This window comes from Mauremys mutica, chromosome 10, assembly GCF_020497125.1.
Source record: "Mauremys mutica isolate MM-2020 ecotype Southern chromosome 10, ASM2049712v1, whole genome shotgun sequence".
Classification (NCBI taxonomy): Eukaryota; Metazoa; Chordata; order Testudines; family Geoemydidae; genus Mauremys; species Mauremys mutica.
The window spans coordinates 51957007-51983511 of record NC_059081.1 but is presented as its reverse complement, the minus strand read 5'-3'; the positions used below and the strand labels follow the sequence as shown (position 1 = coordinate 51983511).

The 26505-nt window shown below is 41.9% G+C and overlaps 1 protein-coding gene across 1 annotated transcript in view; it reads left to right on the top strand.

The window, feature by feature from the left end:
• Positions 1–26505, top strand: part of TMEFF2 (transmembrane protein with EGF like and two follistatin like domains 2) — a 171496-nt gene that overhangs the window by 94208 nt on the left and 50783 nt on the right. Inside the window, exons 6-7 of the mRNA XM_044978423.1 lie at positions 23292–23440; positions 24845–24904. Of these exons, the coding sequence (XP_044834358.1) occupies positions 23292–23440; positions 24845–24904 (209 nt within the window). The remainder of the gene's footprint in view (positions 1–23291; positions 23441–24844; positions 24905–26505) is intronic.

Genomic DNA, 26505 nt, shown 5'->3' with positions numbered 1-26505 from the left:
CGACAGGCAGTCTTTCTTCAGGGGAATACACTTTGGGGTGCAGGAGGCAGGGAAGGAACTTAGAAGGATGTTACTAGTTAATTTGTTTCAAAGCAGAAGTAAAAAGACCATCCTAAGGCTGTTAAAGAGTCGTTTTGAAGTCAACAGTTCATGTGCTACGACAGATCTCTGTTTTCCCATTCCTGCCCCCTGATTTATTTTGGATAAACATATTTCTAAGAAATAAGTCTTCTATGTGTAAGCCATTTTTATTATTATATTTCTGAAATGGAAACAGGCTATGTATTGAGAGCCTAGATTTCTTTCAAATACACTGGGACTGAATTTCAGAATTTGACATGAACCAAAGTCAATCACATTCCTTCATATTCATACACACAGATTTAGTGTGTGAAAAATAAATGGTCCAGATTAGGTGAATAACACACATCCGTTTATTATTTGATTGGTATTTTTATGTTTATCCAGTTTCAGAAGCAAAATTTCTTTAATTATCTTACTTCACTGATTAGCTTTGTGGAGTCCAAATTAGGTCAACGGTTACTAGCAAGCATTGGGAACTGTTATTGTGAGGAAATTAGCCTCAGTTTGTCCTATCAATCAGAAACTGTTCCGAAGCCCTGGGGTTGGTGCTTGATTCACTCTAAGTAAGAGGAAAGCAGGCTGGTAGTAGAAACTGGTCATAGAGAGCTGTGGATATGAAGCTGGCTGCTTGCCTAACACTTCTAGGATGTCAGAGTAGATCAGAGAAGAGAGCACAGGTGTGATAGCAGATGTGGCTGGGATGCTAATGATTTAAAGGGACAATTAACATTATTCTCCATTGCTACAGTCTGCCTTTTTTAAGTCCCTTGTTCCTGTTTTAGCTCTATTTTGTCAGTCATTGTCAAATGCCTCTCAGCTCAACAGAGCTATGTGTTGTCACTATTTTTAAAAAATTGTTTGACTTGTAAAACATTTGATCTATTAATGGCCCAACTACTGGGATTCTGTTAGGAGGCATGTTGCCCTGTAACAGATTATTTTAACTGATAAATGGGTGTGGCCATTTTCTGGACAATTTGGAGAAATTTGTAATAAACAGATAGCTTTCTGCATGCATATTAGTCCATTTTACATTCTGCTGTTGTGTGTGTGTGAGATCTGGCATTCCATTAGTGAACATCTTTACTGTGTTAAGAACAAAGACTATTCAGCTTGAAGTCTTTAACATCTTGCTTCTTTTAATCTGTGAAATCTTCTTGTCACTAAGAGGATCGTGTATTACTGGCAGTGTTCCCACTTTTAATGCACTTTGCACCAGTGGGCTTCATGAATATTTAAAGTAGGGCAGTGGCTGTGCTCTTTAGCACTAGATTGCAATCTATTGGTAAATCAGACATGTCGTGTTGCTTACTTTGGGTTTGTATTTCTGAGCTTGCTAAGGAGTAATTGATTTTGCAAGACAGGGCTACTCAGTGTAACGCCTGAGAGAGATACCAAAGAAAATGGAGAATGAAACATAAGGTTCTGAACAGAGTAAAGTATTTTCGAGATTGTCCAAAAAGCATTTGACGACATTATTAAACTCTCAGCCAGTGTATAAATAGTACATATCAAATGGAGTGCCCTTTGATCTGGTAAAGTGGCTTAGTGTCAGTGTACAACCATGTCAAAGACCCAGATCCAAGTCTTAATCTCTTGCTTTATAGACCATTGAGGGAGTAGGCATTCTTCCTACACTATGCTAGTCATGGTATGGAAAGATACGAAGCAAGGTCTTAGATGTGTCCATTTAAATGGAGTGATGTAACTAATAGAAATAAACCTTATAAATCTGCAGAATTTCCATAGCAGAAGAGATGGGGAAAGGACTGGAGTATTTTCTTAAATCACGATTAAAAGCTAAAAACCTCTGATTTGTAAAGTGAATCAAAGTCAAAATGATGTATCAGAGTTAAGTAATACCCTTTTCTTTTGCATTTCAATTTCAAAGTGTAGTGGGCTTGAGCACTGCAAAGTGCATAGATTGTGCAGAATAAGACACGGTTAAAAGACTTGCACAGCTGTATAAAGTATACAACAGAAAATAAACTCCTCTCCCCCAAAACATACACACTCCTTCCTAAAGGTATTAAGCAAAGAACTCTTTATCTCATATTTCATTTCTAATCACTAATATATATTGTGTAAATTCTACTAAAGGGGAAATGAACAAACCAGCTCGCAAAAGATACGTATCAATATGTTTAAACTGCATTCTCATGCAAATAAACTGCATTATAGATGATAGATATTTGTACAAATATGATGCACCTGTCAAAGCAACTACTCCTAAAATCAATAGCTCTCAATAAATCAATATTTATCTTTATTATAGTAAAGAAGGAAAACGTAAAGGAAACTAATATCTGATTTTGTCGGCTTCCCAATCCACACAGCAATTAGGTCAGTCAGCACTGGGCCCCTTTCCTCTTCAATCAGTTGCTCTCAACCAGAGCATCTAAAAAAAAGATGCACTACTGATTTTCGTATAAGGTACTAAAAGGTAGTTTGAAAGCCCACATACATTACAGGGGTATTGGCTGCTTCATGTTCAGCAGTGTGTGTAATAACTATGTGTGACCTACTTGTACTGGATTCAGAAGCAACCAGCTACTTTTGTATCTGCAGTACCCTGTGCATTTTATAGTACTGTGAGGTTATAATGCTTCATGTTGCTTTTTCTTGCTCCTCGGAGAGAAATTAGGTATTCGTTCACTGTCAGATATACTTGTAAAATGATATTAAGTAAGGGAGAGTTAGCACAATGTAGAAACTTCACTTCTGCAAAAGTTTGTGGTGGTCCACAAAAGGTATGTCTACACTGCAATCTCAGGGGGGATATAGTGTAGATATACTAACAGTAACTTTAATCTAGCTAGCATGGCTAAAAATAGCAATTAGGATGCAGCAGCATGGTCTTCAGCATGCACTGTACAAGTCTGTCCAGAATCCTGGGGATGGAACTTTTTGAATACTGGGAACTTGGTTCCACATCCGGCAAAATTGTTTTGTTTTACATTTTATACTGTTTTATTCAGACCCATTATTTGCTTCTCAATTCCACTAAAATTCTCACAACCATGTAGGTGACTTTGGATCCTAAGTCTCATTGCTCCTAAGTGCCTAGGTCTCTTTTGAAAATGGGACTTAAGCTTTTAGACTTTTGAGAATTTTGCCCTTCCTATCTATTAAGTTAGTACAATCCTTTAGAGGAATGTATTTTTCCTTTTAGAAGATTGTGTTTGTTTGCACAAACTTCTGCCCTTGCGGAGTCAAAGGATTTATTTTCCTAATAACATTCTTTTAAAAAAATACAATAATGAACCTGGCTTTAACAGAAGCCAAGACTGTCTGGAATTACTTATACTTCATGTTGTTTTATTGTCAATATACTTTAGAATGTCCTGGTAAATAATTTAGTCTACCCTCAAAGAAACTGACAATATTTTCTCTATTGGGGAAGTCTCTTATGTAGACAATATTTCATGATTTTCAATTTTCCTGAATAAATCATAAACCACATTTTGTTCTGTTTGTATCATTCACTACAGTCTGTTATGGGACCCTGTATTTGATACATAAATCTCTTGTCCAAATTGTAGATTCTCAAACATTTGGTTTAGTGGCAAAAAATGGCATAAAATTATAGCAAGAGCTCAATATGTGTTCTTGTATATAACCCAAAACAATAACATTAGATAGTAAAGCTAAAGGATTTGTTGTGCATACTTGATTTTCAGATGTTAGTGCTCTCAACCTCCTGGGTTGAAATTCTGGTCCCACTGAAGTCAATGGGGGAGTTTTGCCATTGTCTTCACTGAGGCTAGAATTCCACCACACCTCTGTAAGTATGGAGTAACTTCATTAGAGTCAGGGTTACACTAGTGTTAATGAGAGCAGAATTTGGCTGAGTGTAAATCCAGAGTAACTTCACTGACTGCAGTGGAATTATTTTGTGATGGTGAAACTGAGAATAGAATTTAGCTCACTGACTGCTTGGATTATTTCCAGATAAATACCAATTTCTGAATAGCTAAAACTTGCTTACAAGCATTCAGAGGTTTTTTTGTTTCATTTCTTGTCACGATACTCCCCTGCCTGATTCACAGTGGCTAAAGTCTCCCATTGCTTTCAAATGGGGAATCAAACCCAACTGCTGCGGCCAAGATGGCTGCCCCCTATTTGGCACATGTGAGCTAAACAGGAGACAGTAAAGGAACAGAAAAATGTGTGTTTGTAGAAGATGGCAGAGAAGGAGAGTGTCGGGGGGATACTAAGTTAATATTGAGGAGGAAAAAAAGAATGTGAGGTTCAATAGACTCTAAGGAGGAAAAAAGAAAATATGGGTGGCAGATGAATGTAGGGGACAAGTGGGGAACAGGAGACAGAGAGAACAGGGAAGGAGAATGTGAGGAGACAGGAGACTGGGAGAGGCGGCAAGAGGGGAGGGATATTCAGAGGGATAGAAAGACAGCTCCTCCACCCCCAGGGCTAGGAGAAAGATACATGGAGTCCCCTACCCCATAGCCAACAAGGAGGACTTTTGTTTTCGTGCGTGTACTTTGTATGTATTGAAGGTTGATATTTCCCATCCAAAGTGTGCTGGCTGAGAGAGACATTAATGATACAAGAGACAGCTGGATAGTTTCTAAGGGAGCAGTTCTACTGGCATTTAGAATTTGGTATTGGACTACATCAAAATGGCAGCTGATTACGCTCATTATAATGGTGTGCACATGTGGTCAGGCACTGTGCAAGGAAATCGCATGCTTCTCTGTGCCCTGATTCAGTTTCCATGCACAGATGAATAGGTAGTCTATGGGACAACAAGAATCCATTTCCGTTCTCCTGTTAAACTGGGCACATGGTGCACATTTTCTTACTCCTCTGTGAAGGCTCTGTATCAAACAATGACTGAGCTTTTTGATCCTAAGTAGCAAAATATCTACCAAATGGTTTACTGCAAACCTTTACTAACATTTAAAAAAAAATTGTTTTGGCAGTCTGTTTTGTACTCTGAATGTACCATAGGGCATTGAAAAAACCAGACCCAACATCTGCCTTTTTGTGCAACATAAACAAAAGGATCCGTTTTGGCTTTGTAAGGGCAGAGCTCTATGCTGATTGTACAAAGCTGAAGCCACCACTTTGTTATGTAACTGTGTGTCTAGGAGAAACTTGCCTCACAAGATTGTGAAAGTGCACAGAGAGGATAATATGAGAACGCACATCAAATATTAATGAGCATTGACACATAATCTTCTGTGTACATCAGGGCATTACAGCACGAAAGAACAAGCATAGGGACCTTGGACAGTAATGCAGTTTTGCACCTATTTTCCGTCTAATTTTTTATTTTTTAAAAAAGCTCTCCCCACCTCACATGCCCTGCATTTAGCCAGAGTCATGGCCCTAGCAGTAAACTGACTGGTGCCTTGATGACGGCCTATTTAGTTGCAATAAAAAGCCGATTGGCCTAATGTGCAATCAAGAAAGAAGTGACATTTATTGCTTCAGTTTTATGATGCTGTGAACTGAGCAGGATTTGGAGCATTATAGTGCCTTCAGGGGGCAGGAGATCACAAGCAATGAATCATATTTATACCTTTTCCAATTTCCTACTAGCATTTTAGCAATAAATAGATTGTGTTATTGAGTTTTATGTAAGTATGTTTAAGAAAGTAGGAATGCAACTTTGTCGTCCAGAAATACATGGGTTAGCTAAATAGAGCAGCCGAGAATAAATGTCTTTAAAAAGCTAGGGAAACACTGTCCCTTTTTCTGTCAAACATCCCAATAGCATGTTCCATCTTCCCCCATCCTGCTTTACGTTAAACTATTAACTTAAAATTACACCCTTGGTGGAAGGTTGCGGGTTCATTCACACCTCCATGAGGGAGGAGGGAAGGCCACAGTTTCGTTCACAAAACTCAGCCATTTTTTTAAAAAGGGCATTAAATATAAGCATGACAAGAAATAACATGGACAATAGAATATGGTTGATGTCTACTGTTTGCAAACCACTGCAGGTGTGGAGTAACATGTTTCCTGTGTGGTACTGGACAGAAGCACAGCTATTCTCCTCCCTTGCCTTCCTCCTAAATGTTAGACAATCCTGTTTCCTTCCTGGGTAAAGACTTCCTCATAGAGCAAGAGTGTTCCTGTGAATGTCAAACCATAACTACAAGCCCACATGCAGTATTTCTGTTCCTGGTTAGATCATATCTACCACAAACTTCACCAGTCTCTTCTTACTCGGCCATGCGTCCTCTTTTAATGCTTCTGGATAGTAACTAGTTGAAACTGAACACATCCTCACCAAAATCAAGAAAGTGGGTGCTATTCAAGCAGAATCACTGTGGTTACCCTGTCACCAGCACATCATCTCCAGCAAACAATGCCTTACATGCACAGTAACAATGAATCCCTTTTGCCTACTTGGCTCAGCTACATTTGTACTTTAACTTGATCCATTCTTTGGTCCTGAAGAAGTGTGGTTTCCTTATCTGTTAAGCTTGGCATGATGAACTTCTCCATGAGACAGTAAATATCATTCATTCATCAATCTTTCCTAGCCCCTTAATGCTGTCTTTCTGGATCCAACAAAGTCTCCTGATGCCAACCAGCCAACTCCTTCCTGCTTGTTGCGTGATAATAAAGAGAAAAGAGACAGCATTCACTGCCCATTGCTGAATAATAATACTGAGCTTTGTTTAGGGCTTTTCACCCATAGAACTTAAAGCACTTTACAAAAGAGAGTGTCATTATCCCCATCTTACAGAGGTGAAGAGACTTGCACAAGGTTACACAACAAGTCAGTGACGGACATTAGAACCCAGGTCTCCTGACTCCCAGTCTGAGGGCCTATTGACGTCACCAAGTTCTGACTTTTAGCAACATCCTTCCTAGATCTCTTCCAGACAGCAGTCCCATGCTGGCCGCTATAGAGGGTGAAATGTAATTACTGCAGATACAGAAATACTACAGGGTAAGTGCAAGGCCTCGAGGAATGTAAAGATAATCCTGTGAAAATTTCATTAAACAGCTAGACTGGATTTTAGACTGATCTTGAGTCAGATCAGGAACACTCCATTTTACCTCCCCCCACATAGAAGGGGGGGAGGGCAGCCATCTTTTAGCATCGCTTCCCTCGCTTCCTTGGATCCCACAGATGGCTCTCCTCAGAGTCGGGATTTGCTCAGGGAATGAGGGGTGGGAACTCGGGTTGGAAATTGGAAGCAGATGGCCCGGAGTTGATTGGGGTGGGGCATTTCATTCCCCTTGCAACTCACTCCTCACTGCACTCCGGGGAGATTACCAGGAAAAAGCAAGAAACAAGGTGGGTGAGGTAATATCTTATCGTTTGAGCTTATACAGAGTGCTTCTTCAGGTCTCTGTGTAAGCTCAAAAGCTTGTCTCTCTCACCAATATCCAATAAAAGATATTACCTTACCACCTTGTCTCTAATATCTTGGGACCAACACAGCTACAGCAATGCTGCATAGGAAAAAGAAATAGAGCAGGGCTGTTCTGCAGTGGTCCTGAATCCCCTTTCGAGGGGTGTGCCCAGAGCAGCCAGAAAGGGAGGGCAGATTGGGACCCAGAGCCAGTGCACATGGCATCTTGCAGAGCCCCTTGGAGGAAGACATTTAGAGGACATGCCCCACTGATTAATTTATGCGGCGCTCCCACACTCACGGAGCAACTGGAGATGAATACTACAAAAAGATCCTTGCAGAGATTTCCTTCCACTTAACCCCTTCCCACAGGTTTTATGGGAGGGGGCAAACTGGCCTCCCTGCAGATCTTTCAGACCTCAATTCCCCTGGAGTGCCCTAATGCTCTTCTCCTAGATGGAAAAGCAAAGTGAATACATGAAAGAACAAAACAAAACTTTACCTTTGACTCCCACCTTTTCGGTCCTGCAGCACTCTGTGAGCAAACCTAACCTTTGAAAGCCTGCGACCATTTGCAGGCCCACATGACAAGGCACTTCATACAATTAGGTATCTTTTTCTTGATTCTGTTGTATGTTGCAAATTAATATGAAACATGGTGACTAATTGCAATGGTTCGTGTTACTTAATTGGATTCAAAATACAATGAGTGAACATCCTAGCAGTCCAAGGCACACACAGCAATAAAAGATCCATGCGATAAATGTTTACGCAGAGAGAATGTTGCTAGTGCTTTGGTTTAACACACTGCAGCAATGTGAAGGACACATGAAGTGTAGGCAAAACGTACAAATGCATTTTTTATTCTCTGTGCTTCATACACTGTGTACCTGCTCATACTTGAATTTAGGATGTGCATGTAATTTGACTGTTCTTATTCCTGCCAAATTAGTATACAGATTTATTTATTTTTGCCATTCCTTTTCAAAAACCTATCATGACCTATGTAGTTATCTGGTTTCTCCGTGTGTACTGTATGTCCCCGCTTCAGCACAGGCTGTTTACACAACTTTGTTAGTTCATTTTAAAGTGAAACAATATTTTAAAAAATAAAATGAGACATTTATTATGCCCTTAAGGTGTTAACATACAATCCAGTATACCATTAAGGGCACCAGAGACATGTGCAAGATAGATTAAGGTTGTATTATAACTGGTACTTTGAATTGTAAAGGGGAAGCAAAAGTGAAGATTTAATGCAAGGGGTTTTTTTTGGTTGGTTTATTTTGTTGGAAAACGTGATAAAGAACATTACAAAACAAATGAAATGAGAATTAGAGATCAGTTTTCAGTGTCTTGCATAGTGGATTACCTATGTAGTTCTCATTAGCTGTCTGCACTGGAGCCATAAGTATGTGGGGCCATATCCTCAGCTGGTATAAATCGGTGTAGCTCCATTAATGAAGCTAGCTTGTGATTTAAATGTAATTACTCACACGAGTATAGTTTGTGTGTGTGTGTAAAATCAGGCGACAGACACTTTCTATGCAAGACTGCCATAATTAATGAATTTTTAAAATCCATACATTTTTCTTTACTGTTGACTTCCTGCTATTAAAAAGCAGAAGCATGGCAGCTGTACAATTATTATTCCAGCTCCTGGCGCTATACTACAGCCGTACTTCTCTATTACATTGCATTTGGTATGCAAGGCAGGGCAGCAATAAATATATTCACCATTTTAGTGCATTTTAGTTTGACATATGTCCAGTAAACAGCATTTTGGTCTATCGCAGTCAAAAAAATCACTTGATTATTCAGTGCTTCTTTCTGTTACGATGCTTTGGGGTCCTTCAAATCATTTTCATTATGTACTATATAATAATAACAATCTCTATGCAGTGTCCTGAAAATTCCTTCCATGGTGTGTGTGATTTCTAATTGTTTGAATAACAGCATGCAATTGAAATGCCATGCAGAAATGTAGCTGCACCCTTAGGGAATCAAGCGTTTCTCCTTTTAGTCTTAGTGAAGACAAACATTTGAACAGTGGAAATAGGTAAAACATCACGGGAAGCCACTGCAAAAATCAGATGTTCTAAACTGCTTACCACCAGCACAGACCTCTAAAGGACAAAAAGAAAATAAATAAATAAAAAATAAAAAGGCATTTGAAATGAGTCATTTTGTTGTTTTTACTCATGATCTTGCAGAAAAGGAGAAAGCTCTACAGACCCTGGAAACAAATTTAAAATGCTATTTTTATGCTGGCATTATAAAATATATATTTTGTGTTATTTTGCAATCCAGGTAATGTTTTTCATAAGCCTGGAAAATAAAGCAAAGTTTGCTCTATTGTATATGGAGAATCTATCTCTTTCTTTTAAGTCTCTCAGTTACATAGCTTTAAAAGATACAGTGGCATTTCAATCTAGTTCTTAGCATAGGCAAATCTTGGCGTATTGCTTGAAAATAGTGCAAAAAAAAATTAAAGTAACCTTAGTATGTAAACTGGCAGACAATATCGTCTAGTGTCTGGAACAACATTTATGAGTCAGGCTCTTAGAATGAGCATTCCTGACCCTGAAGTGGTTTAGTTCATGACCAGGAAGTCGCCAAAGCCCTGTATTGACTTCTATGGGTTTTGGATGAGACCACAAATGTCTGTGTCCCACAGTTTACCGCTCTCTAAAATGGGTATAATAATAATACAGACCTCTCAGGGACATATTAAGGCTTGGTTAATTAACTGTTTATTACGTGCTCTAAGGTCTGTAGATGAAAGCTGTATAAATACTGAGCCTGCTCAATAATGGAGAACACCAATTCTTAGGGTGCCAGTAGCATGCCAGGTGTACTATGACTTGGAGGCAAGTACTGTTGGTGCTTCAGCAGCTAGGCCTTGAAGGTGCTAGTCCTGGTGGGTCCTAATAACCACTCAGACATGAGGCTAAGTCAAACTTTTTACTTGGGCTGGCAGGAAAAGGGAAGGGTTGCAAATGCCCTAGGTGCAGAGGCTTAAACAGCTACCGTTCAAAGTGAACAATAGCAGTTCTTGTTTGGGTCCCTGAGGGCAGCCCACCTGAGAGTCAGGGTTATTCAGGCCTAATGCCTCTCCAGTTGACCCTCTCCAGTTGAGTCTCTATTCAAGCAAATAGGAGCTTGCGGGTTTCCAAGCCAGGCTCAGTTAGCGTGTCTTAATCGGCCTCCTGCCCCACTGCTCTGGTTCCCGCATAAGCCCACACAGTTTTGCACCAGGCTGTAACAGTCACAGCCTGTTCCACATTCAGTTCTGCATATGGTTCCTGGGGAATCTTTTCTGCACCTCCTGGCTCTCCATGTGACCCCACCCAGATTCTCTGCAGCTCCTGGCTTGCCATGTAGCTGCTGCTTCCTCAACAGAGTCTAGCCACTTCATGGTTCAGACCTTTCCCCTTATTGCCCAGCAGGAAAGAAATATATAGTGGAGAGGGCACTGATGGGAGTCGTTCCCTGCTTAGTGGATCCATCACAGCTGCTGGATAAGTGCTGTTCTTGGTTCAAATCCTGAAGCTGATGTACATGCAAACCCCAATAAGCAATATAAATCAGCTGCAGACAAGACCAGCCCATCTTGAGGAAGACTGCTATTGGGTAGATTAGAAATGGGTAGAGTAGGGTACCTATATCTGTTCCATTGTGGGGAGATGCAGAGCTGCTTGTGTAAATGAGCATCCCTGCCTGTATCCTGATACAGACATGTGCCACTATAAAATGAGCCATTCTCTTGCAATGTATAATGTTAACCAGGGCTACAGTAAGCATGCATCAGCCTGACTTACTGCAAAATACACAGACTCTCTTGGGCTAGGGAACAGATGTTAGTTTTAATAGCGCTTGTATTTCAATGTTCCTGCCAGTAGAGTTAACGAAGACACCCCATGTACCAAAAAGAAAAGCATTGCAGGAATCAAAATGAAATAGAAGGCATTTTGCATTAATCACTGGCATCTTTATGCCAGAAAATACTGCCATGGTAGTTTTAGATGTAAATTATATGCCACATTCAGAGGGCTCTCTTTTGTATGGAAATGCCAGCATTCAAATCAGAAAACTGAGTTTCTGGCCAATGTGTTTTAGTTAACGCGGTGTAAAATAAATATTGTCCACTAGGGGAAGAATTGAGGTTTTGCTGTTTTATGGGGGAAAAAAAGCAATTTGTAATTGTTTTTTGCAATGTTTTCTGCAAAATTGAAGAAAAGTTTTGCCTGTGAAGACTTAGGGGAGTAAAAAGTGTTATCTGCATGAAATATCTTTTGCCTGGAGAAAATAGATGAAAATTTTAGATTTAGTCCAAGATGGAATTTTCGCTGTAAAATAATGTGTTCCTAGATAGAGATGGCAAGATTTTACCTTTGCCTAAATTAGCACATGCAATCAAATATCATAATTTTGTCTGGCAAAAATAACAATACATTTATATTTACATATCTCTAGTTCCTGCATCCTTGCCTGTTCATTTATATGCCTTGATTCTTGACTGACAACAATCTCTCTTTGTGGCAGATTTATTACATAATCAGCTAGGCACAGGACAGTAGTCATTTTCATTAAGTACCATTTTCAGGTATCTGAAATAGAATTTTCTGAGACTTTGGTTCCAGAAGCAAATGATCAATGTAGTCTAAATATGAATCTTTAATAAATAGAGGTAGTATCAACATGCTCTCAGATTTCTAAACTAAAGAAGGGCTATCTAAAGTGTGTTGAATAGTGAAGTGTTGTCACTGCATGCTCATGCTGAATAAAATACTCCAGAACCGACTCTATTTTAACAGTATTTTCCTCCTTTTCTTGCATCTTCCTCATCAAAGCCCCACATAAAGAGCCGCCTTTTTGCTACACAGAGAAATTGTCATTATTCCTCAATAATATGTTGTTGAAAGCCAAGTCCAAACATTTGCCTTCAGAGTGCAGTTCCTTACAAAGGTGTAAGGCACAGTTCACTTTTATCATCCACATGTCCCTCTTATGATTATGCTATAGTCCCATACAGTGAAGGGAGAAATAAAAATAGAGCCGTCTCCTGTTCCTTCTGGACAAACAATTGCCCTCTCTTTATTCATATCCCTTCTTAAATTACACTTCCACCACAGTGCCTTTCAGCAACATTGATCCTTTCCATTGCGGCCTTCTCCCTGTTCGCTATACAGGGAAGGACTTTCTCAGTGCCCAATATATAATACCATTTAATGAGGAGGGCTGTATGTACAAAAGTTTGAAAGGGGAAGTCAGAGGCCATCACATTTGTCAATGTACTAGCCTTTCATTTCTTGGTGGGGTGTCAGATTTCACAGGTAGAAAATTAGTTTGGCAGTTGGCATCCTAAATTCATCCATATCCAATAGTGGCAATTTGATACAATGATTAGTGCTGACCTCAGAGAGATTCAGGAATGGAGCTGTCAGCTTTCAGCTCAGAAGCAAGCTGTGTAGGTATAACTGCATAGGGAAGCTTGCATCGAGCTTACCAGCATCATGCCTGCCTCAAGCTAGTACTAGTCTCCCACATGCAATCCAATGGTCTTCTCCACTACATTACCCAACATCACTTGCAACCATGGATTTCTTCCTAAACTAGCTTTTGGCTGACTTTATGTCCTCACAATGTGGTGATTGCAAAATCAAAACTCTGGCCTACTAAAGGGGCTTAGTCCAAAATCACGCTGACTGGTCAGAAATCCCTTCAGCTTGGCAGTTGGTTAGATTTTTGCTTTAGCAATCACCCAATTATAACATCCAGCTAAAGTAAAATAATGAAATGAAATGCTGGGTGTCAAGCTGCAGCTAGATATAATCATAGGAAGGGAAATAAAAGAAGCCTATCAAAAGGTAGAATTCATCAGAAAACATGGCACTGACCCAGAAGATCAGACAGGGACAAAGTAAGCAGTGTTTGCAAAATAGCTGACATTGTAAACTATTTTTAATCTTCTGAAGTGTGAGACCATCACTTGAAAAGTGTTGTGGCTCCATAGACTGAGTTGAGGATTTCTTATTTCTTCACAAAGCCCGTAGAATATCAGCTGCCATCTTGGAATTGCACCTTTCCCACAGTTGCTTTTAAAGCCGTTTTTCTTACCACAGAAGGCATATTTAAACATTGCGCATGTACTTGATGTGTGCTCTTGGGTAGAGTTTCGCCCTGTGAGCCTTGGGAGATCTCACTGACCTTCTCATGGCTTCTTGAGCCTGAGGAAAGCACAGTCAGCCTTTATATGACCACACTTTTCTCAATGCTATACTTAGTAGTACAGAAATGAAATAGATTTATTGATATAGCTATAATTGGAAGTCATAGCCATGATGATAAAATGGTCAAATGATCAAATTACTTAAAATTAGAGACATCCTGAAGTGCCTTGGGGACTGGGAAACTGCTGCATTGGCATGGTCTGTGGTTAGACGCACAGCCATTCAGTCACTTCCTTACACAGCAGAAAGCATCCCTCTCAGCCTCAAACAGAGGAAGCAGAGGGAAACCTTGAAAATCCTGCCAAAAAGTCTTGAGACAGATACAGTCACCACTGAAATGGATTGGACCAATTTGATTTTCACTTGGGAGAGAGACACAAAAGTTGGCCAGTTTGGAGCCTGAAAAATCAAGTGTTACAGATCAAGTGTGAGAAAGGAAAAGCATTTGGATAGGATGTGAAATATGGGCATGGTAGGACTAATGAAAGTGGAAAAGTGCCATGGCCCAGGACTTTATATGTACGGGACCTTGGCCCTCACACAAAGGTTCATGTCCTGAAGTTCATACTTAGATCTTTCTCAGGCAAAATTCACATTGACTTCATTGGGAGTTTTGTTCAAGCAAGGACTTCAGGATTGTCTCAATACTTTGTAATCGAGCAGGGTCCTATTTAGCATGTATGTTGCATCAGGAAGCTAAAGCATCTTCATCTATGGCCCCAGCACCCATTCCTGAATCTGTTCCTGAATATGCAAAGTGCCATTCATATTTTTGTGCCATTCATATTTTGAGCCACATTATATATAACGATGCATGATGCACTGCGAGCGGATGTATATACGTAGATTAGATAAGATATCTGTACTAGAACAAAGGTCCCTTTCCTCTATATTTCAGAATTCTCTTAAACTATTCTTGACTTTCTGGGCTTGGTCCCAGTGAAATAGTTGGGAAGCTCCCTGTTTCTCTGGTTTAAAATGTGTAGTTGAATGTTACCATATACAGAGTAAAAAGACTACCATAAATTAAAGAGGACCTGCAGTTGATTTCAATAGGAGTTAGGTATCTAAGGTGCTTTTGAAAATCTCACCAGGCACCTATGACCCTGAGCATTTTTGGAAATTTTATATGTAGTCAGATAGTCCTTCCCTATAGCATATCCCTTTTTTTTTCATCATTTTCTCATGAACTTTATTTTCTCTGGACTTGAAGTCCAAAGGTATATTAACCTACACTCCATTTTTGTAGGAAAATTTGGAGAATTTAAGCTCTTTCTGAATTGTTATTACCACGGGGAACATATGGTTCATTGTGTACCATCTGAAATGCAAATAGAGGAGCTGCGTGGAAAAAATCCACATTACTTCAGCAGTAAATAGTTCCTATAATGAGTTAGAATTTACTAAAATGAGCAAGACTTCCTAAGATTTATTTTTTTTACTGGGGAAGTAAATATTTTAGTGGAGTAAAATGTTCCTATTATATGATAAGAAAATTCTTATGAAATTGACCATTTTTTTCATTTTATATGTACAGTAGTGCTGTTCCGATTAGGGTTACAAAATAAAATTTCTACTTATTGGCACTGGTTTAACTCCTGATTTACACTAGTGTCTGAGGGAAATCAAGACCTGTATATATGTAACTTAATGCAATATTTTTCAAGCTATTTTATGTATATTTCATCAAGAAAAGTAAACAGTGAGCTTTAGATTGTGTTGTTCACTTAACAGCAAATTCTATAGTTAAGGTTACAAAATCATTTCATTTATAACCCACTATTTTCACCCTGTCCCTGCTTTGGGCCTGAAGATTTGCACACGTTGTGAACATTTTAGGAAAATTTCACAAGAACCAATTTTGCCCTTTTTTGAGTAAGGGAAGTCTGAAAAGAAAATCTCTCTTGAGACCATTGTCTCAGGCACAAACCAAGGAGAGGAATGAGGAGCAGCTTAGTCACTGCTCCATTACCTTGACTTCAGTTTGTGCAACAGATCACATGTAGTATGTACTCCTTGGAAACGGCACATTCCCTGGGTGCATTCTACTGATTGCTGAAGTTCTAACCGCCCACTCTCTCTGGCCATGTCTATATTACCATGTATGTTGTCAAAACGTATGTCACTCAGGAATGTGAAGAAACACACCCCTGAGTGACACAAGTTTCCCAGGAATAAGTGTTAGTGTGCACAATACTATGTCGGCGAGCGATGCTCTCCTGCCGACATAGCTACTGCCACTCGTTGGGGGTGGTTAATTATGTCGTCGAGTGAGAGCTCTCCTATCGGCATAGAGCGGATACTCGAGAGATCTTACCGTGGCACAGCTGCATCAGTACAGCTGTGCCGCTATAAGGTCTCTAGCGTAGACAAAGCCCCTGTCTGTGTCCAAGCTTCTTCCACCAACGCTGTCACATTGGGCACCCACACGTACACTCTCAATAGTCTGGCAAGTGGTGCCCTTCTCTGTTGTGATCGTGAGGTGGATTGACTTGGAATGGGGTGTAAAAATTAATGAATGAGAGTGCCAGTAAATTGTGGCAGCATTGTCATGACCTTAACTTTGCAAGATGAGAACTGTGAGGTCGGCATTATGGGATTTAGGCACTGCGGGTAGGCAGGAGATAAAGAACCAGCAGCATTGCTCTGCATCAGAGGCAGGAGGATCAAAAGAGCAGGAAGCGTTTAGAGGACAGTATATGCACAATCGCATACTCAGAAGAGCTACAGCAGCTGCAGGGTTAGACTGTTGGCATAGTCCGCAAGCAGAATCCCACTGTTGTTTCTGTCGACATTACTGAAGCTGATCTGTGTACCGTGCGCAGTCACCGGGCTATCAGCACGCCTTTGCTGCTGCTGACAGGCATCACGAATCAGTGATGATCATGAGACAGGAGAAGCAAAGGAAACAAACCGCAGTCCTGTGCTTGTGATGCTGCTGCTCTGTCTTCTGAACAGTGGAGGTGCAGAATACTGGAGGAGACTGCTGTGGCTGAGCGGTGACTCAGCTGATTCCTTCTGATCCCCCTCCATATTAATATCTCAGAGGTTCCATGTCCAGATGTTTGTCCAGATGCAGAGTTGACGTGTCAGATGAATCCCTCCTTTCAAATTCAGCAGTTGCACTCTGTGGACAAACTGCACCCTGGTCTCTGTCTCTCTCTCACAATTGCTTCCTTGAGTGTCTGTTCTTACTGTTCATGTCTGGTTAATTAGACCTAATTTGGCAGCCGCAGCTCTCTAAGATCCACATACTGAACTGCTTGAGTTGGAAGATGACCAATGTTGGGGAAACCTGGCTGCAGCTCTGAGGTGGCCCCCATGTGTCTGGCTACAGACCCTTAATTAAGATACCTTATTTGGAGAACTGCCCTTTTTATTTCCGAATGTGCAACCACCAGGGGTGAAAGTAAGACAGGGCAGCCAGGGTCCTGGGCAAGGTGTGGGGAGCAGCTCTGGGGCCCCGGAAGGGGTGGGGCCTCGGGCAGAAGGGGCAGGGCTGGAGCCAGACTCCCCAGCCAGCCCTTCAGTGCTGCTTGGCCCACACCCCGGCCCTTTAAATTGCCCAGGGTAGTGGCGGTGGCCAGGAGCCTTTTAAATCGCCGGGCCCCAGGGCAGCTGCCCCTTTTGCCCATCAGCAGCCCTACCAGTGTACCAGCTTTCTTACCAGCACGCTGGACCGAACCGGCTTGCTTTCACCTCTGGCAACCACCTCTGTTGCTAATGTGCTTGACTGTCTCCATTTTGAAGCTCATTCTGCAACTCTTCAATGCACAGAACTTCCACTGAAGTCAGATCAGAAGAGAACCCTGATCATTCTCATGGAGCTGTGTCTCCCTTCTAACATGGTTTACTAATAATAAATGTGAGACTTATTAGAATCTCAAGTAGGGGAAAATGAAGGCAATTCCTAGGCACACTTCATAAAGTGTGGCCTCAATAAACAAACAAAGACACTAGGCTTCTGTCATCAGAAAGCAACAGAGCTGCTTCTAACGAGGCTGTTCCTCAGGGTGTCCTAGTAATCAGTGTGTGCCTTAGAACCTTAATACTAGGAAATCAGCAGACAGTCAGTGTTTTGATTGGCTCAGAGGCAGGACACAGAAAAGTCAAGATGCTGACTCTCCTGAACCACATGGCAGGTTTAGCTAAACAGGGGGCTGTAAACCATACTGTGTGACAAATCATGTGACAAAACCAAACCATGCCTCAAAAATGTGCCACAAGGGCTGTTCTGACATGTTTCCTGAGATTGATTGTAACTAGCGAAAAAAGATGTTGGATAAAATTTTCAGAAGTGCCTAAGTAACTGAGGTCTGGTCTACACGACAGACCTATATCGGTATAATTACATTGCTCAGGGGTGTGAAAAATCCACACCTCTGAGCGAAGTAGCTATACCAATGTACCCCCCCCCCCGACCCCGTGTAGACAACACTATGTCAACAGAAAGAGAACTGAAGGAGTGGCGGGACAGCTAGAAGAGGGACTGAAGGAGAACATGGTGCACCAGAATGAAGCCACGGAGCAGCTCTTAAGCATTATAAAGCACCAAGCGGACACGCTCCAGGCACTACTAGCACTGCCAACTGAGAAGCTCCATGCCCGCCTCCCCTGCAGCCGCTCTCACAAAACTCTTTCCCATGCACCCCCCAGACACCACCAACACATTCTTATGAACCTTCTGGTTCCAGTCTGTACCTGCAGCATTCCACTCCTCCCCCATCACAGTCCAGCACTGCGGACTCCCAGTGCCCACTGCACTCAACACCCGTCCCTCTGCAGTTTAGCCCTGCTGAAGTACAGTACCTGCTGCACTGTACTCCAAAGGAGAAGGTTGGATATGATACCTGGACATACACAAATCTTTAACCATCCCGGGGCCCCACCTCATGGGACCTTCCCTTCCCCCATCCCCCTCAGTGATGATGGGGGTTTTTTTGTTTGTCTTTCTCTTCCGGTTGTTGTATTTGAATAAAAGAATGGTGCTGGTTTGAAAGCAATCTTTATTCTATTAATTGAAAGCAAACAGATCCCTGCAAAGCAACAGGCAATTTTCTTAAACCTTCCTAGTGCATCGGCTGCACCAGGGATCGGCAGTCTTTGGCACGCAGCCCGCCAGGGTAAGCCCTCTGGCAGGCCGGGGTGATTTGTTTACCTGCCATGTCCACGGGTTCAGCCAATCGCAGCTCCCACTGGCCACTGTTCGCTGCTCCAGGCCAATGGGGGCTGCGGGAAGTGGTGCGGGCCGAGGGATCTGCTGGCCACCGCTTCCTGGAGCCCCCATTGGCCTGGAACAGCGAACCGCGGCCAGTGGGAGCTGCGATCGGCCAAACCTGCGGATGCAGCAGGTAAACAAACTGCCCTGGCAGGCCGCGTGCCAAAGGTTTCCGATGCCTAGTCTACACCAATCACAATCACCTCCCAGCATTACAAGCATGCACTCCCGAGAATAGCAACAAATATTAGTGGCTTTCAGCTTCAAATTGCTGCCTCAAGGGGGATGTTAGATGGGGTGGGATCTTAGTTACTACAGAGAATTCTTTCCTGGGTGCTGGCTGCTGAGTCTTGCCCACATGCTCAGGGTTTAACTGATCGCCATATTTGGGGTCGGGAAGGAATTTTCCTTCAGGGCAGATTGGCAGAGGCCCTGGAGGTTTTTCGCCTTCCTCTGCAGCGTGGGGCACGGGTCACTTGCTGGAGGATTCTCTGCACCTTGAGGTCTTTAAACCACAATTTGAGGACTTCAATAGCTCAGACATAGGTTAGGGGTTTGTTACAGGAGGGGGTGGGTGAGATTCTGTTGCCTGCGTTGTGCAGGAAGTCAGACTAGATGATCATAATGGTCCCTTCTGACCTTAAAGTCTATGAGTCTATGAGTCTTATGTCCCCATGCTGCACCCCTCCAATAGCCTGGTCTCTGGCTGTTCAAATTCAGCCTCCAGGGACTGAGCCTCATCCGTCCAGCCCTGAATGAAGCTTTCACCCTTCCCTTCACAAATATTATGGCGCGTACAGCACACGGCTATAAGCATAGGAATATTGTCATCGGCCAGGTCCAGCCTCCCATTAGGCAGCACCAGCGGGCCTTTAAACAGCCAAAATCACACTCAACAGTCATTCTGCATTTGCTCAGCCTGTTGAACCGCTCCCTGCTGCTGTCAAGGTGCTCCGTGTATGGCTTCATAAGCCACGGCATTAAGGGGTAGGCAGGGTCTCCCAGGATCACAGTGGGCATTTTGACTTCTCCTCTGGTCATCTTCTGGTCTGGGAAGAAAGTCCCTGCTTGCAGCTTCCTGAACAGGCCAGTGCTCCGAAAGATGCCTGTGTTAATGTCCATGAAATGCCCACAATGATCCACAAGCACCCGGAGAACCATAGAGAAATGTCCCTTGCAATTAATGCACTCAGTGCCTAGGTGGTCTGGTACCAGAATTGGAATATGCGTGCCATCTATCACCCCTCCGCAGTTAGGGAATCCCATTTGTGCAAAGCCATCTACAATGTCACGCATATTGCCCAGAGTCACAATCTTTCGGAGCTGGATGCGATTAATGGCCCTGCACAGTTCCGTCAATATGAGTCCAACAGTCGACTTTCCCACTCCGAACTGATTAGCGCCCGATCGGTAGCAGTCTGGAATAGCCAGCTTCCACAGTGCAATTGCCACATGCTTCTCCAGCGGCAGGACAGCTCTCATTCTTGTGTCCTTGCGCCACAGGGCTTGGGGCGAGCTCATCACACAGTCCCATGAATGTGGCTTTTCTCATCTGAAAGTTCTGCAGCCACTGCTTATCATCCCAGACGTGCATGACGATGTGATTCCACCACTCAGTGCTTGTTTCCTGAACCCAAAAGCAGCGTTCCACTGTGGTCAGCACCTTTGTGTCATAACTACTATACATGGCGGGATCAGTGTCACACTCCTCTTGCCTTTGTAGTTTAAGGAATAACTCCATTGCCACTCGTGATGTGTTAGAGCGAGCAGCATACTGGTCAACAGTGCAGGATCGATTCCTGCAGACCGAAGAGGCAGAGCACACAGTACACAAGCCATTGAAAGATGGCGCCAAAAGCAGATGGAAGCACAGGGATTGCTGGGATGCGAAGTAATGCATCACGGGGCATTGGGAAAGGACCCAGGATGCCCTGCGACTCCCTCTGCCTTCCCACGACTCTTAGCAACAGAAGAGGAAGAGATGCTCTGTGGCATAGCTACCCAGAGTGCACCGGTCTGAATACCACTGCAAGTGTGAACATGCTATTGCACAGGCAGCTGACAGTGTGAATACACAACAGCCGTTTCCCTTCAGTGCTCTCTGAGCAGTGCCGTAACTGCTGGCGCTGTAACTCTGCCAGTGTAGACATACCCTTAATTTCACTGAGAGTCAATGAGACTTTGGCTCCTCGGTCATTTTTGAAAATGTTATGTCTTGTGCACAGCTTCATCTCTGACATTGGAAGAGGGACAAGGTGGGTGAGGTAATATTTTTTATCAGACTGACTTTTATGGTTGAAAGAGTGACACAGAGCTCTTCTCCAGGCCTAGGAAAGGTACAATCAGTGTCACAGCTAAATACGAGGTGGAACAGATTATTTAACATAAGTAATTAACACACATTCTAACAGACTATTCAAGGTGAAGTGTCCAGTTGACATCTCTTCAATCACAGGACAAATGTGAGGGCTAGTGGGTTATAGATTGTTGTAATGAACCATAAATCCAGTCTGTCTATTAAGACCATGATTTTTAACATCTAGCAAAGTTATGAATTTAAGCTCCCAGACTCATGTTTTGAAGGTGTTATGTAGGTTTCCTTTGAGGATGAGGACTGAGAGGTCAGATATGGAGTGATTGTTCTGTGAAAAGTGTTCACCCACAGGTGATAGGGTGTTCTTTGTTTTCTATCATTTTTCGGTATGAGTTCATTTGAGAGCACATAGTTGTTTTTGGAGTGTGGTGGATTAGGTGTGCCACGTGTTGTGATAGGTATATGTAGGGCCTATGGATCTTGAAAGGTATCTTGGGAGAGAGCGGGTGTTGGTCACTGTAGCAGCGGAGAAAGATACGTCTGCAGGTTGTGCATCTCTTGTTCTGGCAGGGTCTGATGTTGCTTTGAGTTGGTGGGTCCTGGTCTGTGTGTCCTGGAAGAGTTAAAATAGCATCCATCTGTGGTCATGCTAACGCTGAATTGCCATACAACATACAGATTCAGGAGGTACCAGCATGATGCTTTTATAAACAAGAAAAGAATATATCTGGGTTTGGGTATGATTTCACTTCTGGTTGGTTATTTACTTTATTTTCTGGCTTTAGGGTGAGGGAAGCTGTAGCATTATCTTTTATGCTAATGTATCTTTAATTACGTCAAAAGTGCCTACAGTCTGGGATAAATATTATAAATGTTTATATATAATCATGAATTGAAATAAATATGTACATATACAACGTGATATATTATGGATCAGATTCACATAGTTCCATAGAGTTCATCAACACCTTGGCAGCTCAGCTGAGGATCTGCCTGTATGTACAGTAACTCCTCACTTAACGTCCTTTCAAAGTTACGTTGCTGCTCAGTTAGGGACATGCTCATTTAAAGTTGTACAATGCTCCCTTATAATGTCGTTTGGCTGCCTGCTCTGTCCTCTGCTTGTAAGATTCTGTGGAAGAACAGCAACTTTACAAGGAAACATTGCACAAGTTCCTCTTCTCCGCCTCCTCACCTTCCCTCCCAGCACTTCCCCCACCCAGGCGCTTAGGATTTTCTGGGAGGGAGAGGCAGGAGCAGGGAAGCACCACGTCTCCACTCTTCCCCCCCCCTCCCAGAAAATCCTAAGCACCACCAAACAGCTGTTTGGCGGCACTTAGGACTTTGGGGATGCGGCGTGCTCTGGAGAGGAGGTGGAGTGGGGGTGGGAAGAGGCGGGCCTTGAGCATTCCCAGCAAAGTCCGCGCCTGTTCTTCTCCGTGGAAGCTGCTGCTGCTGCTGCGAAGGTGCTTCCTAGCGTTCTTGCCTGCAGCGGGCTGTGCCTGTGTGGGGTAAGCCAGGGGCACCTCCCTACCACAGTACAGTACTGTACAGTATATAAAGCTTTTTGTCTGCCCCCAAAAAATTTCCTTGGAACCTAATCCCCCACATTTACATTAAATCTTATGGGAAAATTGCATTTGTTTAACATCGTTTCACTTAAAGTTGCATTTTTTAGGAACATAACTACAATGTACCAACGAAAGCTTATGCTCCAATACATCTGTTAGTCTATAAGGTACCACAGGACTCTTTGTTGCTTTTTAAAGATCCAGACTAACACGGCTACCCCTCTGATACTTGATACAACGTTAAGTGAGGAGTTACGGTAATTTATTTTCCAGTAATGCATGCTTTAATTTAGTTTTACATGTCCAGTTGTTTGCCTTTTCGTTTTTCTTTTGCTTTCTTTCTCTTTCACTTTTTTCCTGGCATTTCATTCCAAATCAAAACCGCAAACAGCCCTTCGCCAGAATTTTCCAGCTTCATTCCATCAATCCTTATTATACAGCCATGGAAACCCTCCAAGCCTTCCTTATTTTTGTGCTTTATCTAGGATGTCATGAGAAAGCTTTCTTACATTAGCCTTTTTTTAATCTTTTCAGGTGTGTGTGCAACATTGACTGTTCTCAGACCAACTTCAATCCTCTTTGTGCTTCCGATGGGAAATCTTATGATAATGCATGTCAAATCAAAGAAGCATCATGCCAGAAACAGGAGAAAATTGAAGTCATGTCTTTGGGTCGATGTCAAGGTAATGCTCAGAGCAAAATTCATTTCAAATAATGTTTTCAGTTTTTGTGCAGAAATAAAAACTAGGGCTGGCTCGTTATTAGGCACTTCTTATATTTTCAATAGACTCTTCTAATTTACAGTACAGGATGCGGTCTGGTGCAGTGGGAATTTTGTTTGATTACAGATTTTGAAATACTGGCCCATATCTGAGCTGTGGCCGAGCTCTGGTTGATGTAGCCCTGGAGGGACATGTGTAAAGGTGGCTTTAAGCAACTTTTGCAACCTTCCTGCTCCCACTCCCGGTGCCACATTCTGGGGGCCCTTCAGCCCTAGAACAGGCCCCCAGCACAAATTTCTATAGCATTAAGGTTGCTGTGTTTGGCTCATATCTGTAGCCCCAAGAGGCCTTTCCAGCTCCTAAGCATCCCAGTGGCAAAAGGAACAGCCCTGTCACACCCTCTTCCCCTGGCCACACCCTCTGTGCTGAAGGTTAGAAGGGAGGCGGCATTGCCGCTGCTATGGCAGCTCCAAGCCGCTTAGGGATTCTCCTGCATATGAGGAATCTTGCGTGAGGGCTGCCTTGTGCCACTGGAGCAGCACAAAACTGTCTTAGTGGATCAGAGGATCTGGCCCAATATCTTTAGTGGAGCCTATGGAATCACCATTGTTTGTTGTGTCATCTGGATCTTCATGAGGCCAAAGTCTCAGCGCCCAGCCTAATGAATATGGCAACCCTCCTCTTCCCAGCAGAAAGGCATATGTCCTTTCAGGAAATAACTCGGTGATTCTTGTGTGCCTGGCAGCATTCAAGATTTAGGATTAGGATTCAGAGGCGTGTGGCGCTATTTCATGTGTGTGCCAGCATAACCACTGAGTTGATTTTGAAAAAGCCTATTTTGTGCTCAAAATAAAAATGGGGTAAATGTGGTTTTAAATGTTTTCTGTAAATAAAATGGCCATTGAGTCACAGGATCCTTAATAGCTCCTCCGCTCCCCCTCAGTTTCTGACCTATAAATCCTAAGCACATCTAAGTAGAGCCTGCATACTAAACCTGCATATTAAACACATTCCTATAAAATATTTCTTTAAAATGAACCCTCCTTTCCTGTTCACCATTTTCAGATTAGATTATCACCATGTCCAGATTATTTAAAACAATGAGGAAATCACACCTCACTGTAACTGGTTCTTTTTAGATCCAGTTAAACAAATGTTAATCCTGGAATGGCAGATTTGTGTCTCAACATGGGGTGAATCAGTCCAAAGACCCTTATCCTGCAATTGACACATTGCAGTCAGATCCTTTCTCCCATACACAGCTCCCTTGAAGTCAGTGGAGTGCTGAGATTTACAGGATTAGCCTCTCTTTTACAACAACAGCAGCAGCAAATGTCAAAGCAACACATATTTCTTTTAACACAGATAACACAACTACTACCACAAAGTCTGAAGATGGACATTATGCAAGAACGGATTATGCAGGTAAGATTCCTATTATAATATCAGTAAAATGAGAAGTACAATTGGCAAAATCTGTGGGGAGAGAACACTTTCCCCTATGTTCGCAAAACTGTAGGTGTCGTAATCTTTAATTTTTTTACTTACTTGCTATGGAAAAAATGTTTTGCGGGTTTTTTTTAATCTGAAAACTGCCTCTCTTTTTATCAAATGTCTCATCATCACTAATGTACAAACACTCGCGCAAAAAAAGTCTGTATTGACAGTGAGACTAGTTAACATTGCAAAATGCTTGCACTGGCAGCAAGCATTGGTGGAAATCAGTACAACTTTCACACTGAACCAAATGTTGCAAATTGTTGTCAGAACACCTGAATATGATTAAGTAAAACCAATAGTTTTGTATAGCTCTTCCCTAGAATAGAATAGCTGCTACGTCATCAGATGCTGCTATAATTGATATTATGTCTGTGTTTGAATGTAAAGTTAATAAGGTATTTATAATAGATTTTAAAAAATGATAAATGGCTTTAATTTATTTAGAAGCTCCATAAAAATTAATGGCTACGTAGCGTGATATAACATTTTAAATTAAAAACATGTAAATGTTATGTAGGGTTTATCGAATTTTGTTTTGGGTGAGCATCTTTCTTTTTCAAATCTTCTTACTAGGAGGATTAATTTATGAGTAGCTTTTGTGCAAATATTCACAGCTTGGCTTTAGAACTGTGAATAGAAGCATTTGGAGTGTTCCTGTTAAAAATGTGGCAAGGAATGTATAATTGCTTAAGCTTGTGTTGCTTTTGTATTGTGAAAATAGATCTTTATAAGGGAGTACTGTTGAGCTACAAAGCTCTGAATGCCAGGTTTACCCCTACCGATATGCTGTGCGGTGAAGATGAAACACAGTTTATCTCTTGGTGGTTTATAATTTCTCCTTGTAAAATTCTGTAAAACTTTTTATAAGGCCGAAGTTACAATATAACGTTAAAACTACATCGTACGTTATTTATTCAAGATCAGATTAATAGCCAGAACCTGGCTAAAGATTCTGGCTTACTGGCTGGGAAGTGCTCCTCCTCTGCATATGCTAAAAAGGTTGACAACACTTCAAACTATCTACCCTCTTTTTGGTGCTTCCCTTGTGTATGTACTTGGAATGAAAGCATTTCCATCATAAGGAGTAACATCATATATGTTACTATACCACAATTCCGTAGGAGGATGGTACACATTTTTTCCAGTCGTGTGCAATACAAAGTCTAGCAACTAACTATAAAAAATAAATTAATTTGTCATTTGTTAGAAACGTAGGTCCTTTACTGTCTCATTAAGTAAGCAGGTCGGGGGATCTCTAGGAAGCTGGCATTTTGTCAAAAGATTCATCTCTTTAATAATTTTCTTTCAAAGCCATCTAATTCCTGGACACAACCACCAGATGTGCATGCATGTACCCTTTTCTCTGCAACTCTTCCAACAGAGCGCATCCCTTGTAGCAAAAAATATGATGTATCTTAACTGGATTCAAATGAAATATTTCATTAAAAAAAATTCTTTGAGTAATACAACCTGAAGATGTGTACATACGGAGACACACTCATTAGATCAATTTCTTTATCCAAAGT